The 16,722-nt window shown below is 31.9% G+C and overlaps 2 protein-coding genes across 2 annotated transcripts; one reads left to right on the top strand and one right to left on the bottom strand.

Moving 5' to 3' along the window:
• Positions 1-34: 34 nt before the first annotated feature.
• Positions 35-9,700, bottom strand: LOC119830989 (CTD nuclear envelope phosphatase 1 homolog). Its single transcript, XM_038354186.1, has 7 exons — positions 9,442-9,700; positions 9,291-9,357; positions 7,359-7,549; positions 7,022-7,134; positions 4,596-4,711; positions 4,152-4,310; positions 35-3,513 (listed from the first exon to the last, which is right to left on the bottom strand). Exons 1-6 carry the CDS (start codon positions 9,538-9,540, stop codon positions 4,165-4,167), a joined length of 732 nt encoding a protein of 243 aa, XP_038210114.1. The 5' UTR covers positions 9,541-9,700; the 3' UTR covers positions 35-3,513; positions 4,152-4,164.
• Positions 9,701-10,006: 306 nt separating this feature from the next.
• LOC119830709 (AP-2 complex subunit mu) lies at positions 10,007-15,457 on the top strand. Its single transcript, XM_038353815.1, has 10 exons — positions 10,007-10,168; positions 10,322-10,506; positions 10,809-10,971; positions 11,356-11,471; positions 11,830-11,932; positions 12,376-12,498; positions 13,233-13,392; positions 13,880-14,113; positions 14,621-14,759; positions 15,208-15,457. Exons 2-10 carry the CDS (start codon positions 10,330-10,332, stop codon positions 15,313-15,315), a joined length of 1,323 nt encoding a protein of 440 aa, XP_038209743.1. The 5' UTR covers positions 10,007-10,168; positions 10,322-10,329; the 3' UTR covers positions 15,316-15,457.
• Positions 15,458-16,722: the final 1,265 nt, after the last annotated feature.

Genomic DNA, 16,722 nt, shown 5'->3' with positions numbered 1-16,722 from the left:
TTTTGGTAAGTATGTAAAAAAAAATAAAAAAATCTTTTAAATCGATTTAATTATATTACAAATCACTTTGAACTTTCGAACAACCAGTTGAGATTTGGTTATTACAGTTGAACAAAATATTTAAAACATAGCTCTGAAATGCTAAACAGAGTTTTGATTGATGCTATTTCAATTAATCAAAATAACAGGTTGAATAAAAATCTGTAATTTAAATTCATGTTAAATTAACTATTTGTATAATTTTGATGCGATATTCATTGTATTGTTTTATTGATATTTTTATGCATTAGTTGTAATCATTGAAATGAGTGGTAAAAACCTCATACAAAATATGTTCATTTTGAAATCGTTAAAGTCTAATAAATGAAGCCTTACTCAAAATTTGATTAATTAAAATAGCAATTGATATCATAGATTTATACATAGATGTCTACATGTAGGTTGCAAATAATTTTTCAAAGTTCTACAACTTGCAAAACCTTTAAATAAAATTATTTCATATTCCGATTCAATAAAACATTAAAAAACAATTGAGTGTTTGTTTTTCGTCTCAACGCGAACGGGCAAATTAATCTCACTTTTCACCCTGTCATTAAGAATGAAATACTAAGATAGTAGGGGAAAAACTATTTACAAGAATTGTTTACAATTTTACATAAAGACTTCCACGATCTTGAATATTATTTGTAATATCCAAAATATTTATAAATCTTAGTATAATAGATCTACCAACATAAAGTAGACGCCCGTACCAATACCAGTGGTTTAAAATTAAATGAAGTGTTTGTGGTTAAGCTCGCTAGTGATGTTCTAAGACATGTTTTATTGTCTATGGCATGGACGTCTTCTATATCATTATAATAATAAGTCGCCAGTGATGCCTGGTGGTAGAAACAAGAGATGGAATTAAAATTAATTTGTTCAACAAAAAACACCATTTATTGGTTTTAGATGTAATGGATTTAGCCAATTTCAAATCCCATACAATTTTTTCGCAACACTAAGTCATAAGGGTGAAATTTTCACTCGTACAAGCTAATATTGTAAAAATATGCACATTCTTATTAGTGTACCTAAACCTTTTGGAAGATATATTTCATCTCCATGAAAACAACAACATCAATTCAATAATATATTTTACTAGGCTTATTGGATTTATACTATTTAAATATTTGGTTCAAACAAATGTTAAATTTAAAAATAAATTCAAACCTCTAAATATTGGATAATAATCATTGTAGAAATTCGACCAATTAAAAGGTAATCGCGTGAAAATCGTTAATTTACCTACACCATTATAGTGTGACCAACTGACCAATGACATTGCTTGCATTAGACCGTTAAAAAGTTATTTGGTACCTAATCTGTTGATAAAAAGAATGTCCAAAAGCTATTGAATTTTAACATCGCTATACATTAAAATATTTAAAAATATATTGAGAGGTTTGAATAAACTACTTATTGACAATATTACTTAGAAATCCCTGACAGTCCACTGGTGGTACACAAGTTTACGTGTATATAGATAATATAAAGGTAACACTCATTAAAACATCTATGTTTATCAACAACGCTTTTTAATTTATGCTCTGTGGTATGTACATTTTATAAAACGAATCTTATATTTTACATTACAGTGAGTTGTTGCATTAATTATTAATGGTTTAATTTTGGTAAGAATTTTTGACACAAATATTTTTACTATTCATTAATTTGAAGTGATAATATTACATTGTTGGGTTTTTTATCCCTTTGATAAAAATATAATGTCAATCAATTTATAATAATTGCAACTCGGAGACTTAAAATGGAAAACAGAATTGGAAAGTTAGTCGAATACTCCTCTTCACTCAAAATGTGCTTTAGTGAAACAAGTGTACTATTTCTAAGCATAGATGATACTGCATATTAATTCATTAATAATGTCCCTAGTTCTACAGTATCTTCAGTGACTAAGTATTATCAGTGCCGGTGTTTCAAATAAGTACTATACTACCAATGAATTGGTAGAAGTGATACGAATTAAGAATTTCACTTACACATTTAAAAAGCGCTGTTTTAAACGGAACTCAACTGATTCGGTTTATTTTGTACATAGTTTACTTAGTATACACCTATTGTCATTGTTGCGATACATTATGACGAAATGGGGATCGACTGATTGTTTTTTTAATGAATTATCCATGATTTAGGTCGCGTAATATTTTATCACGATGAAATATTAGCTAATAAATGATGAATTACTGCTACTTGTTACGAAAACAAACATTTATAATAAATGAGTATTTGAGGTTATTCCAGACGGTAAATCTAAAACGATACATTTATTTGTCTTTATTACAACAATAAATTTGTATAACTTAAAATAGGATAAAAAAACTTTTTTTTTTAAGAATCACAAAAAATTTTTACTCATAAAATTCGGTAACGACCGCAAGATTTCATCATATTGTATCGCTTAGCGATTCACAGCGCTACTGGAACTAATCATAGTAACCTAAACATCAATCTGACACATTTTCTTAAGAGCATTTTCATCAATCATTCATTTATGTATTGTCTTACATTCAGAATATTATAAAAAAAAAAATGATTTTTACACAGAAATTAATTACATAATCCACTTAACATAATTGTATGGGGAGGATTCTTATTATTATCAACATATATGTGAAAAATAATTACATGCAAAATAATAAATTAACTAAAAAAAGGATATTAACTATTGCAAGAATAACAATTTTTTTTTTAATCGAAACAGATTATATAAATCGTAATTTCACAATAAAAAAATACAAGCAATCTGTGATTACATAGACAATGACAAGAATCCCATACCATATGATTGTTTATGACTGACCATTCTGTCATCATTTAAATTGCAATGTCGAAGTCTATAGAATAATTATTTATTGTTATTGATATGTTGAATGTAGAAACATGTTTAAAACATAGCATTAAAACGATCTCCAACCGGTTAAATTTTATATGTCCGTACATCGCAATAAAAGTGATGACAAAAAATTTCTAAAAATAATATTAATGAGCGGCTAAACCACTTCTACGCCTTATTTAACCTGGACTGCTATAACTGAACTAAATTTTGTCATGAAAACTTTTCGAAATTTACCAGCCAAAACACTAGAAAATTTTAAAATACAAAATCAACAGTCCGACCTATTATATTCATAAATTACTTAGAAAAAAACCTATATTAGATCAGTTTGTCTCGTGTGACGTGGGGGAAGAGACAAATAACGCAAAAAAAAAACATTTTGTAGGGCGTTTTTCAAACTACCCACACCTACAAACGTAGGTAAATCATAGTCCTATTTATATTACATGCTAATCACTGTTTTAATTAAAACAAAACTTAAAAAAACCTTTATTCAACTATATTAAATCTATATGTATATTTGAATAGAAGCGCTGGGCCTAACAAGTGAAAAAAATAATAAATAGGTTCCGGAAGCGCTTTCACCTCCTAAATTTGTACAAAAAGCTGATTCACATCTGAAAAGAAAAAATGATGGTGTTAAAACGAAACTTACATATGCTTAAGGTATTTTAATTAAATAGCCTTTGAATTATAAATCTGAAGTTTAAGTTCAAGGAATTTTGTCATTTTTGACAATTTTTGAGTTATAGTGTGATATCTAGGTTATTTCTGGGGATTTTTATTTATCAAGATTCAATGAAAAACTTAAACCAGTGGTGCCTTTGTTGTTGCAAGTTAATATAGCGACTGCTATTAATAAACAACTCTTTAATACAGTCTGCACAATACTCTTATCTTTCCTAATGTTATTAATGCAATATGGACTTGTTTGTCTTTCTGTCACGTCGGAACGGAGAATTTTGGAATATTGGCTCGATTTTTGTGTTTGTCGACAGAGATTAGAGAGTGATAATAGGTTACTTATGGGGTGAAAGATTATTGGGGTAACTAATTTCCTTAAGAATTCTTTTCACAACGTGATCGCATAATCTGAGGCGGTAGTGTGTGATTGTGTCAGGTGTGTGTGAGATTCTAGTTTCTTGCCAGTAGTTTTGGTTTGATGTATATATATATATGTGTGTGTGTGTGTGTGTGTGTGTGTGTGTGTGTGTGTGTGTGTGTGTGTGTGCGCGTGCGTGCGTGCGTGTGTTACCTGGTGGGCGGTGCTACCACAGGCGGTGCAGGTGCAGGTTGCGCGAGAGCACGGAGCGCACGTCGTGCGTGAAGCGCAGCGCGTCGAGCACGGGCAGCAGGTTCAGCAGCGCCACGTCCAGCGGGTCCGAGAACCACGACTTTATCGGGATCGCGTTGTCTGCGGGCGGATATATTATATATGCACTATAAATCGGCATAAAAACATTTAAATACAGCTTTCGGCTTTCGGCATGCTAGTGCATGCGACGCATATACTAGCTTAATCAGGCCCTGAATAATAACTGTGATATGTCATCCAAAGGCAATATTTGTCAACACTAAGGTTAATACATACATTAAAGGATTTACGTTAACACAAATCAATTGATTCAATCAATTTATTTACAGAGATAACAAAGATAAAGTTCGGATGGTAAACCAGTCTAGCTACTAGTATAATCACCTGGAAAGTCCCGGTAGGCCCCGGGCGAGTTGTCCAGAATAAATACCCTGTTTAGGTCGTCGCATATCGACGATAGGTTCTTTGTGTAGGAGCCGTGCTCCGCGGTGCAGTGTTGCCTGAAATCGATTATTTTGTTTGTTTTTATTTATTCAATATTAAGGTTCTAAGTTGGCACTGTTGTAAGATCCTACTAATATTATAAATGCGAAAGTTTGTAAGGACGTGTGTGTGTTACTCTTTCACGCAAAAACTACTCAAACGATTGCAATGGGCACGTAGACAGCTGGACAACTGGAATAACATATAGGCAAATTTTTATTCGATACTCCTACGGGATACGGACTTATGCGGGTGAAACCGCGGGGCAACTAGTAGTCCATAAGAACAAAAATTCCATGAATTGTTGCAAAAATAAAAGTATTAATGTTTGAACTAGGGAAATAGCAGTAGGATAAGGATATATTATAGTTCACAATACCAAGACTATTTAGAATATTTTTAGCTGAAGAATTTACTTATAAAATAGAACATATTCACTTTATTTTTTTTATTTATCACACTTTATTGTCCAAACAAAAAACACTAAACAAAGTAATCAAATCCAAGAAATTTATGATGATCAGTGTACAAAAGGCGGCCTTATTACTGAAAAGCAATATCTACCAGGCAACTTTAAAGGAAAGGCCAAGTAAGACAATGGTTTTACGCAAAGGCGCAAACAAAATATACGTGACGTCATCGCAATGTATACTTCAGAGGTTGTCTTGTCTTTGTGGGAAGTGTCAAATGGGTGAAGTATCAATCGCTCTTTGGTTTTTTTACACGCTTTTTATTAGCTTCACCTGTATGTTTGTAAGTTTGTTTGTTTGTAACCGACTTCTTTGTGCGCGATTTTGACCCACTTTAAACGGCCAGATTTCGTTCAAACTTTGTAGATTTATTGAGGACCGATGACAATACACTAATTTGATAAAATTATTCCATTTTTCAATTTGCAAAATTTGATTTTTGTTAATTTATATAATTTTCATCTATAGTCGATAAGATAAGAAAATTAAATAAAAATTTTCTATAATTACACGCTTTTTATTTTTTCTTATATGCTTGCAGGGCTAACCAAGTTCAGTGAAATCGCTCCAGCAGCATTGACACGCTATGCCGCACCAAGGAAAATATGAATTAATTCTTAAGGCTTCGTACCCCAAGGGAAACGTAACCAATTACTAAGCTTTCGTTTTCTCCTCATTTTTCACCGGGCTTATGAACCGAGATAGTTAGACAGTTGAAAATTTCAGAGATTATGTATTTCGTTTGTCGCCTTGACAACAAATAATAAAAAAATCGAGGTACAGCAACGGTTGTCATATATTCGATGGGAGACCAATTTTTTTTACAGTTGCTCTTTAATTTATTTGCACGGAACCGTCGGTGTCGCGAGTCCGACTCGAACTTAGCCGACTTTTATATATACTAACTAATATTATAACGAAAAATATTTGTATTTTTGTATCTTTTTAACGTTTTCACGCAAATACCACTGGACCGATTTCATAAATTCTTTCACCGACCGAAATTCTTTCATAGACCACGGGCGTAGCCGAGGTATATAGCTAGCTGATATTAAAACAAAATAATAATAACAATCAGAATATATTATGGGACTTGGATTCAATAACTTATTCTTTAAATATGTAAATGTGTCCTTGATATCAAAAAGCTATTAAAACAGTAGACAAAAAAAAATGCTTAAAACTCTCATTACTATAGTTTACGTCATTGAGAGATAAAAAGAAATTATCAGTATATGCTTATCTATTTCCTTATTTAACAATTAGGTATGTTACGATCAAATTATCAATATTCAGCTGCAATCAAAATCAATGTAATCTATTGTAATAATTGCAACTGAAAGTGTTTATTATTCTAATTAACAGATTTATTACGAAATATCTGCTCATGATTTATTTGATACATTTATAATGTGAGAATTTTTTAAAGAATAGATAAAACTTGATCACGAGGCCTGTATTCGTACGCGCGTCATTTATCGAGTTTCTTTTACTCTTTCGGTTTCATGAAAAAATATCTCGCTTACAAAGCATTTGAATGCTACAAAACTAAAAATTACAATTATAGTGTTTTTATTATATCCCACAAAGGTTACTTCTCGGAAGTTTACTTGAATTCATAATATATCTGTTATTTTATTTTAACAGATTTAGTTATTACCTGTATTGCCATTAAATATGTTCAAAAATCACTTGAACTGTACTGCTTTAGACTAGAGTGGCCCTCGAATTGGCTGACAATTTTAGGTAATTTGTAATGGCTTTAATTTGATTTGGTTTATTAAAAAAAAGTAAAATCACTTTCTAAAATCAATAATTATGTATGTCATCCTTAGCCATTATATATATAAAATATACCTGTAAAACCGCCGTCGCAGAATCCCCCTCCCATTGTCTAGTTTATCGGCCACCGCTGCACCATATATCTCCATTGATGCTGTGAATACGACTAGCTCGTACCACTGTGACACCTGTAAAAAATTACATATACTACTCAAGTTTCTAGAGTGGCACCAAATAACAACAATTCCCAATCAACTTCAAAAAGAATCACGTTAATTGATGGAAAATCCTTGGAGTAAGTTTTTGAGAACCTTTCTCGTTTTGTGGGAATATTGATTTAATATAAGTCAATGCCATTGATTTGCTAAAATTTGCACATTATTCTTTAAAGCTATATAATGAAAAAACTTACTATATCCAAAAAGTAGTCCACATGTGGTCGTTTGTGAACAAAAAATCTGACTGGATGCTTATCTATAGTAACTTTGAGTACAAAATCAGGTGGGGTGCCAGGTTTCACCGTCGGCCGTAACATCGCATCGTGATGCGAGTGTATTAACGTCTCGTCCAAATCCAGTACCAACATTTTTCTTTTCACAAGACCTGGAATAATGTTTCAATGTAAATATAAATATAGTATAGTCCCATGCCCCCTAGTTGGTATAAGGCATATGATATACATCTGTTTCATTGATCTATTTTCTTTATGGACAAGTAGGTAATGAGCCTTCTCTGTCCTATCAGACTGAGATATTTTTTATTGTGTATGGCCACCGGGAATCAAACCCAGGACCTCTCGGTTCCATGTTCATGCTTAAATCACTGTACCGAGGAGGCGGTCAAATATAAATATAGAATTGTGTTTAATTTGTGTATGTTTATGAGACATTATGTTGTACTATGTTCTTTTTGTGTTTTATGTGTTAGCTTTATAATTGTTCTAACTAAAAATAACTTAAAAAATTACTCCTTTACTAGAACATTGCTCTTAAAGCACCTATAAGATGTATTTTCAACATCATTACAACATTTATAACTAAGAGAAGTCTAAAGTGACAGAGTAATATGTATTAATTCTTAGGGTAGTATGTGTGTACTTTTTACTTTCATAAATTATAGTAAATTTCAAAAGCCATGTGAGGAGTTACATTTGAACTGTATACTTATTATTTGGAGGTTTAAAAAAAAAGGTTAGTCTCTTATACATAAAAGTTTTATAATGTTCATATAAGTTTGTGTAAACCAGCATAACTAACACCTCTGTAACTAAAAAATACATAAAAACTGTCTGTGATAAGTTATCTTTTACATTAAATTAAGAAAAAAGGTGATCTTTAATACTTTATACTACATTATTGTCCTGTGTTTTCTCTTGGGTCTTAAGTATCATTGAATAAAATTTCATCTGAATCTCTGTTCTGTGGTTTAGGCATAAATGTATATAAAACAGTGATAAGGTACATTAAAATCCATGTTATTATATTGTGATAAGTGAAGTGTTCCTAAATGTTTTATATAAATGTGTATTTATTTTATGCTTAATTAAGTTAAAATGTTAAACTTCCAAAAGCCTACATATTAAATTAATTCAAGTATATAGACATCAAACGCATCATAATAACTAAACAGTAATGCATTTTTTTAATGATACAGAATACAGTACATAATTATATTAATTGGAGGATTCCTACACTTATCAAAGAACAATGAATAGGGAAAATTTGCAAGAATCACACAAAGGTGAATTGGATATAATGATGTGCATTAATCAATATGACACAGCAAAAATATGGGTTTCTACAAGCTTTAAGTGAGATACATACAATTTTTTTTTAAAGTATTAGGGAGATTATATACTTATCAGATAATTGCTTTTAATATAATTTATACATTTTTATCATAAAAATACCTATATTATTTTTTTTTATAAGGTAAGGGAGTACCTATTAAAATGTTTTTCTGTGAGCATTCTCTAAGCAACACAGTGTGTCCTCAAATCAAAGATAATATGCATCACTTACGCAAAATAACAAATAAATCTTATCTGAAGATAATATGCTTATCTGTATTTATCAATTAATCTTATAAGACCATAATATTTATTTTTGGAAAAAAAATTGCTATATGAAAACATGCAGCTGTTTACCATGTGTTTATCATTATTAAACTGCACCATGTAATTAAATTTGTAGCAAGAACCACTGTTTTGTTTAAAACTGTTGTTTACATGATAAGCATAGTCATAGACACATGATACATGGGTAATATGATTATTTACTTGCTACACGTAAATGCTGTTTAGAAATTTTATAATAATAAATTAATTAAACTATTAATTACTTACTCAGCCTGTGTCTAGATACTGGAGAAAGTGGGTATATCTCATATTTGACAGATTGATATTGAGCCAACTGAAAAATCAAACACCACGTGAGACACAATGCACATAAGAACCATTAAACGCACTATAACAGCCGCAAAAAGTTTATATTTACCGCTCGATACTGCTTTCTAAACATGTAACAAAAACAACTCCATACTTTAGAAGCGAGGAGCATGAACGCGCGAAGGCCCATTTGCAATTGTTTCAGCATTTGAAATGTTTACAAAATTATTACTACTATGTTTATATTTCTAGCATTTAACAACAAGGAAACAAACGAGATCATTGACAGAGTAATTCAAAACAAATTCTAGGAAACTCAGTGCCGAAAACATCTAACCCGCCATGACATAATCGACCCATTCACACCATTGACTAAATTTCATATTTCACTTTCCCTTCTTTTTTGTCTATGACGTACGGACTTTTATAGTGATGTCCCTGAATAATCAATCTTATATAATCGATTGATGAAAATTCGCGACAATGATTTTTCAGCTATTAAAATATAAGGCGTTTAATTTTAAATATAATTTGTCAACATTCAACAAAAAGCTTAAATACTCTGAGGTACGAGTATACATAATTTTTTCTGTCACTACAATGCTCGGCCATTTAATTTAACAGTCTATAGTAAACTGACGTTTGTAAATTGATTACGGAGTAACTAGTTTTTAATCTATGGTTTGATTCCTGATGCTGAATTTTTTATTGACGTTTCATTTTGGGGGCGGATTCATATTCTTCATCAATTCTTTGTAAAAATACAAGGATTGCCTAAAATGATAGTAACAATTTTCGCACTCTGATGTCTACGTTATAAGGAGCTGGTATTCCAAGTTAGTATCTCTACAAATTAAATACACATTCACCGTTTCCATTAATGGATTCCCTATTGACCAAATCTTGAGTTGATTTGCGATCGATTCAAAGGCTGTAATTTATTTTCCTTGCGATGACATGATGATCTATTATATTTTTTTTTCTTATAGCCTTCAAAATGATTGGGGGCTTGTTCGTGTACAATCATAAGGGCGAGGTGTTGATATCGAGGGTCTACAGAGATGATATAGGGCGGAATGCGGTGGATGCGTTCAGAGTGAACGTTATTCATGCTCGCCAGCAAGTTCGCTCGCCAGTTACAAATATCGCTCGTACTTCCTTCTTTCATATTAAAGTAAGTGCTACATTTTATATTTATCTAACATGTATCATTTTAGATATTATAACACACACATCACTTTTCTGCAGTCATTCTCTTAAATGGTATTTAATGATTTTACTTACAATCTTGGTATCTTCTCTCCTATATCGACACTAAAGTTGTCGACCTAGGGATCTTTATGAGGTTTTATAAAGAAATGTTGGTGAATGAAACATATGACTTATGCCATATTAGTTGTAATTGAAACTGGCAGTGTACACTACATAAAACTTAAATGAGATGAAAGTTCAACAAAGGTTCTCATACTTTTTCAGAGGGCAAACATATGGCTGGCAGCGGTTACAAAGCAAAATGTGAATGCCGCTATGGTGTTTGAGTTTCTGCTGAAGATCATTGATGTGATGCAGTCATACTTTGGCAAGATCTCCGAAGAGAACATTAAAAACAATTTTGTTCTTATCTATGAACTTCTTGATGGTATGAGTCATAATCATCATAATTTATAATCTTATATCAATAATAACTGAAGAAAGGGGGTAATCATTTTACCTTGATATTTTATTTGAAAGCTGCTTCCAGTGTGGTATCATTATAATTAGGTCTAGTTTACAAATTTTTATATTATATGTATATAAATGTATTATATGAATATATGTATATAAATGTAGGAACATACCTGTTAATGTTTTATAGTTGCAATATGAGTTACTAAAATAAGTTTCAGTCTATGAAATTATGGTTTGTTGCAGTATCATTTCTACATTTTTTCTTTTCCTATTAGCTATTGCACTTTTTTGGGATTAGTTTCCTCCATTATAGTGCTGATGTAGATAAAAAATAATTTGTAAAAACTTATTACAGAGATCCTTGACTTTGGATATCCACAAAACTCTGATACGGGTGTTTTGAAGACCTTCATCACTCAGCAAGGAATAAAATCTGCATCCAAAGAGGAGCAAGCTCAGATAACTTCACAGGTGACATTGAGTTTCTGTTATTATTATATTGTTTTACTTTAAAACTGGAGAATAACCTAGTAATTGAATGATTTTAGAATTTATAGTAATTAAATGATATTTTGATAGCAGATAATTATACTTACAATTTAAATCTTGTAACTTTTCATATATATATTGAAAAAAAATATTACTTTATGTTTGTTGAGACCTCCCCTCCACCCCCCTCATCCTAAAGTGAGATTCAACTCAACTCTCTTCTTCTCTTATATAAGTCACCAGTTATGTGAACCTTTCACATTACTGGTGAATTATACCCCCTAAGACCCTTCAGTTCTCCATGAAATTTGAAAATGTTTCAATAATGGTTTGGTTGCAGGTGACAGGTCAAATTGGATGGCGTCGTGAAGGCATCAAATACAGGCGCAATGAGCTCTTCCTTGATGTACTTGAATATGTCAACCTCTTGATGTCACCTCAAGGTTTGTTTTTTCTAGATTTTGCGTGTTATTTGTTTAATCATAATAATAGTCGTATGGAGATGAAAAACTATGGAAGTAAAACAAATATTTTTGTATTTAATGATTGTTGTGATAAGTTTTTTCTTTGACATAAAAATTATGAAATCAATTTGACTTAAATTTAGTGTACAGTTATTGGTAAATTAATAAAAAATGGAACTGAAGGCCCGGCCTAGATTGAAGACGAATTAATAAAACTATATATAGCCTATAGTCTATTATTACATGTTTTTTTCTACATTTCAAACAAATATATCTTTTATCTGATCTCTTAATATTACTCAAAGTATATATAGATAGTCAAGTACTATCAGCTCATGTGGCCGGTAAAATGGTGATGAAGTCTTACCTCTTAATATTACTCATTTAAAGTAATTATAAAAACATAATCATATGGCAAACAGGTCAAGTACTATCAGCTCATGTGGCTGGTAAAGTGGTGATGAAGTCTTACCTCTCCGGCATGCCAGAGTGCAAGTTTGGCATCAATGACAAGATTGTTATGGAGGCCAAGGGTAAAGGAAATGGTAAGTTATTTTAAATTGCTAAACATGCATTACTTACAAATTTACAATATTTGATTTTTGTCTTTTAATTAAATACCAGTAAAATAAATGAGAATACATTTAACTAGGTGTTGCATGTTGCAACTTGACCTGCATGGTCAAAAAAAAATTCATGGCACAAACTTTCATCTCCTATTTAATCCTCTTGAGGGTAAAATTTATCAAAATCCAATCTGAGTGAACATAGTCACCAAAAAACTATTTCTATGGCCTGTATCCATTTCCTCACCATTCCCAGTCATTCTTATATTCTGCTTGTCAATCTTTTCTTAATCGGCAACACTTTTGTGAAGGTAATATCTCTGCCAATGTTAAGGGGGCAGTAATAGTTGCATACCGTTATTCAATCCACCAGCTTGGTTGACCGCTATGGTATAAAAAAAATATATATACTGTTAGAAATAAAAAAGGCTGTGTTGAATATTAGTTAGATCGTAATAACAATGTACTGCAATTCTATTCAACATACTATTAACAAAATGAGGGTAGTACGGCCGAACGTTGAATAATCAACAGTCAAACGCCACGAACATGAACACCAAGGCACTGTACGAATGCACCACACCGATTTTTTATTATATCTAAACAAGTTTTGACAAGGCGACCTGTATCTTAAATGACAATTATGCACCCGACAGAATATTAAAACACGATTGACATCCGACAATACATATTATATTGTTAATACATTTCAGGTGGTATATCTGGCAACACGGACAGCGAGGGCGCCCGTTCCGGCAAGCCGGTGGTCGTCATAGATGACTGCCAGTTCCACCAGTGCGTGAAGCTCAGCAAGTTTGAGACGGAGCACTCCATCTCCTTCATACCGCCTGACGGAGAGTTTGAGCTCATGAGGTTAGGCATTTATTGGAATTTAATTTTTTTTTGTCATAATAAATAAATACATAACGCGCAACTGAGCCGGTAGTTTGCCTGGTGGTAAGCGATCACCATCGTCCATGAACAGAGCAGAGGTAGTGAGAATGCGCTTTTAAGGAGTAAGGAATGAGAAAAGGATTGATGACTGGAAAGGAATGGACTGGGAAGGGTGAGGAAAAGGCTTCCTAATATATAGCACTTGATTTTAGTATAAGTAATTGAGTTGTTGTGGGGTGTACCATGAAACCGAACGAGTAGAAGAAATTCGTGAGAAAAGAGTGACTGAGAGGCGTAGCTACGGTTTGGGAAAAAGCGTCTTTTTCGGGTTCGAATCCCGCCTCGTAATCAAATTTTTTCTATTTAAATTTTTTCAATAGTATTTCTTGCACGATGTGAATCTATTATACTAAATTACATTCAAAGGCGATTGAGTTTTTTGATAAAACTAATTATTTATGTACAGATATCGCACAACCAAAGACATATCGCTACCGTTCCGCGTGATTCCGCTGGTGCGCGAGGTGGGTCGCACCAAAATGGAGGTGAAAGTGGTCCTCAAGTCCAACTTCAAGCCGTCCCTCCTCGGCCAGAAGATCGAAGTGAAGATACCCACTCCGCTGAACACTAGTGGCGTGCAGCTGATATGCTTGAAGGGCAAGGCCAAGTATAAGGCCTCGGAGAATGCTATTGTGTGGAAGTGAGTGCGTCATACCCTACTAATGTTGTTAACGCGAATGTGTGCAAGGATGTATGGATGTTTTTTACTCTATAACGTGAATACAGCTTATCATATCTGTATGAAATTTAATACCGAGTTTCAGATTATAGACTGGATTAGCATTTGACATGATTCTTTTTGCGTTTTGTTGTGATATGGTTCAGAGATACGTTGGTGACCTATTTTTGTGGAAAAGTCTTTTTTTGTCATCATGTACTTAAAGATTTATATTTGAATTTTATTTAAAGATACGGTGTACAATTTTTTAACGAAAAGCCACATTTTCTACTAACCTATATTGGAGTAGTTTAAAATTTTATTATTATATTATAAACATGCCAAAATAGATTTAAAGAATATTATGTATTCATAACTAATGAAAGAACGGAATCGAAAATGCGAATCACATGTAAAAAAAAACACATTAATTACACACTATCAAATGTAAAAATGAAAGCACTGAAATTATGTGTAATAAAATTCCAGGATCAAACGCATGGCTGGCATGAAGGAGACACAGCTGTCAGCGGAGATTGAGCTGCTGGAGACGGACACCAAGAAGAAATGGACCAGACCGCCCATCTCCATGGGCTTTGAGGTGCCCTTCGCACCTTCCGGCTTTAAGGTTTGATTCATCACCTAATAATAATTTTTTGTTTATTATTATTATTTACAACTAATCTAATATAACTATGTATAAAGGAACCATATTACTAATGTACGTGCAAAACAAGGCCAGCATAGTTTATTAGGCGGCCTTATCATTTAATAGTGATATCTTCCAAAGCAACTGGGGCAAAAGCTAACTAGCTTAATAATATTAAATAGATTCATCATCGTCATTAGCCCATATAATATATATTATATAGCAAAATGTCACACGTCATAAACTTTTGATTCTTGGACGTGCAAGTTTCCTCGCGGTGTTTTTCTGCAAGATGTACGATGAAAAAAGAATTTGCCTTTAGGATTTTGAAAAAAAAAAATCGAAAAATACAGATACTACCTATAAATAGCTATAGGCTAAATCTTGAGCTATTTATAGCTTGTTGAACGTCAGGTATTTCTTGCAGGTCCGCTACCTGAAGGTGTACGAGTCGAAGCTGAACTACTCCGACCACGACGTGATCAAATGGGTGCGCTACATCGGGCGCTCCGGCCTCTACGAGACCAGATGCTAATAAATACAGTTGTTTATTCATTTTTTTTTAGATTACAAATGAAATCGATTCCCTAGATCAAGTGGACAGGCCTCTCCGAGACCAGATGCTGGTTTGAATTCAATGTTGAGTCTGTTTAAGATTGAAATATAAAATCGTATTTTAAATGGTAGACTTTGTTTTCTGCACGTGATGTTCGTTTGAATTGATGTACGTTGGAATAATTAAATTTGTGAAGGCAATTTTTTGTTAATTGCGTATTAAATTTGAAAGAACAGTTTCATATATGGATTAGGAACAATGTATGTTTCAGATGTTGTCGTTTTCATCCTGTCGTTATTTTAACTATCCACACAAAAGGCGAGGCGTTTTTTTGTACATAAAATAAATCGGATCCAATCGACGAGTTTAATTTTCAGTAGAATGTGTGCCGGATACACCGTTTTAATATATTTATGCGTTAAATCAATTAATTGAAATCATACATTTGTATACACAATGTCGAGAATCTCAATATTCAGGTGTTTTTAAATGAAATTTAATGAAAAATTATTTCGGATTGTTTATTTGTAGGTGAGAATGAAGCTTCAAATATATTTATGTATCCAATAGTATATATAATTTCGTAAATACGAAATTTCCAGTTGATTTTAAGTTTTTTTAGCTAAGTTTTATTTTAACAATGTCATTCCTTTAGATGTTTTAACAAGGGTTTGTATCCTGATCGTTTTTCTCGATTCCATATTCAATCTGTATTTTTTTTATGAATGGACAAGTATATTTGTCTATTTGTCACGCTGTAACGGTTCGGTTTTAATTGTGAGCGATAAACAAATATTAGATTTGATATAGAAATCGAGTAATTTTCTCGTTATAATAGTGGAATTAATTAAACGAAATTAGTAGATGCATTACAAATAAAACCCTTATAATATTATGATATCATATAGATTAATAATATATCATATAGTATTAATAATATATTAATAGAGTATTGCGAAATTATTGAAATCTAAACGACAGTTAAATAAAATACGTTTTCTTTTAAACTGAAATATTTAGTGACAACAATGATTTTACACTAATGACGTCTTTCGTTATTGAGTGTTGCCATTTTATAATTAAAACATAATGAGATCATCAACAACGTTGTTTATTATATTAATAAGAAGTATTTTAATAAATTAAATAAATCTGAATCACGTGATTATTATGATATAATCGTCGAAGTTGTAATTATTAACATAAATTAAAAATTTTGAGGTTTAAATAAATACATGTTTCTCAAGGTTTAACCAGGTTTATTCCACAAACAAAGATTTAGAATTATTTGCAAAGATAACTGTCGCTTAGGAAATAGTATTTAAGTGGTTGAATTGTTTCGTAATAGCTGTTCGAGATTGTATCGACGTTCGCATGCTGTTAGGT

The sequence above is a fragment of the Zerene cesonia genome, chromosome 12 (genome assembly GCF_012273895.1).
Source record: "Zerene cesonia ecotype Mississippi chromosome 12, Zerene_cesonia_1.1, whole genome shotgun sequence".
NCBI lineage: Eukaryota > Metazoa > Arthropoda > Insecta > Lepidoptera > Pieridae > Zerene > Zerene cesonia.
This window is presented reverse-complemented; position numbering and strand designations above follow the sequence as displayed.

Coding starts and splice junctions, on each gene's coding strand:
- LOC119830989 (XM_038354186.1), bottom strand. CDS start 9,540: ATGCTGAAACAATTGCAAATGGGCCTTCGCGCGTTCATGCTCCTCGCT. Junction 9,358..9,441: donor TTAGAAAGCAGTATCGAGCG/GTAAATATAAAC, acceptor TTGATTTTTCAG/TTGGCTCAATATCAATCTGT. Junction 4,311..4,595: donor GGCCTACCGGGACTTTCCAG/GTGATTATACTA, acceptor ATCCGCCCGCAG/ACAACGCGATCCCGATAAAG.
- LOC119830709 (XM_038353815.1), top strand. CDS start 10,330: ATGATTGGGGGCTTGTTCGTGTACAATCATAAGGGCGAGGTGTTGATA. Junction 10,507..10,808: donor CTTCCTTCTTTCATATTAAA/GTAAGTGCTACA, acceptor ATACTTTTTCAG/AGGGCAAACATATGGCTGGC. Junction 11,472..11,829: donor AAGCTCAGATAACTTCACAG/GTGACATTGAGT, acceptor GTTTGGTTGCAG/GTGACAGGTCAAATTGGATG.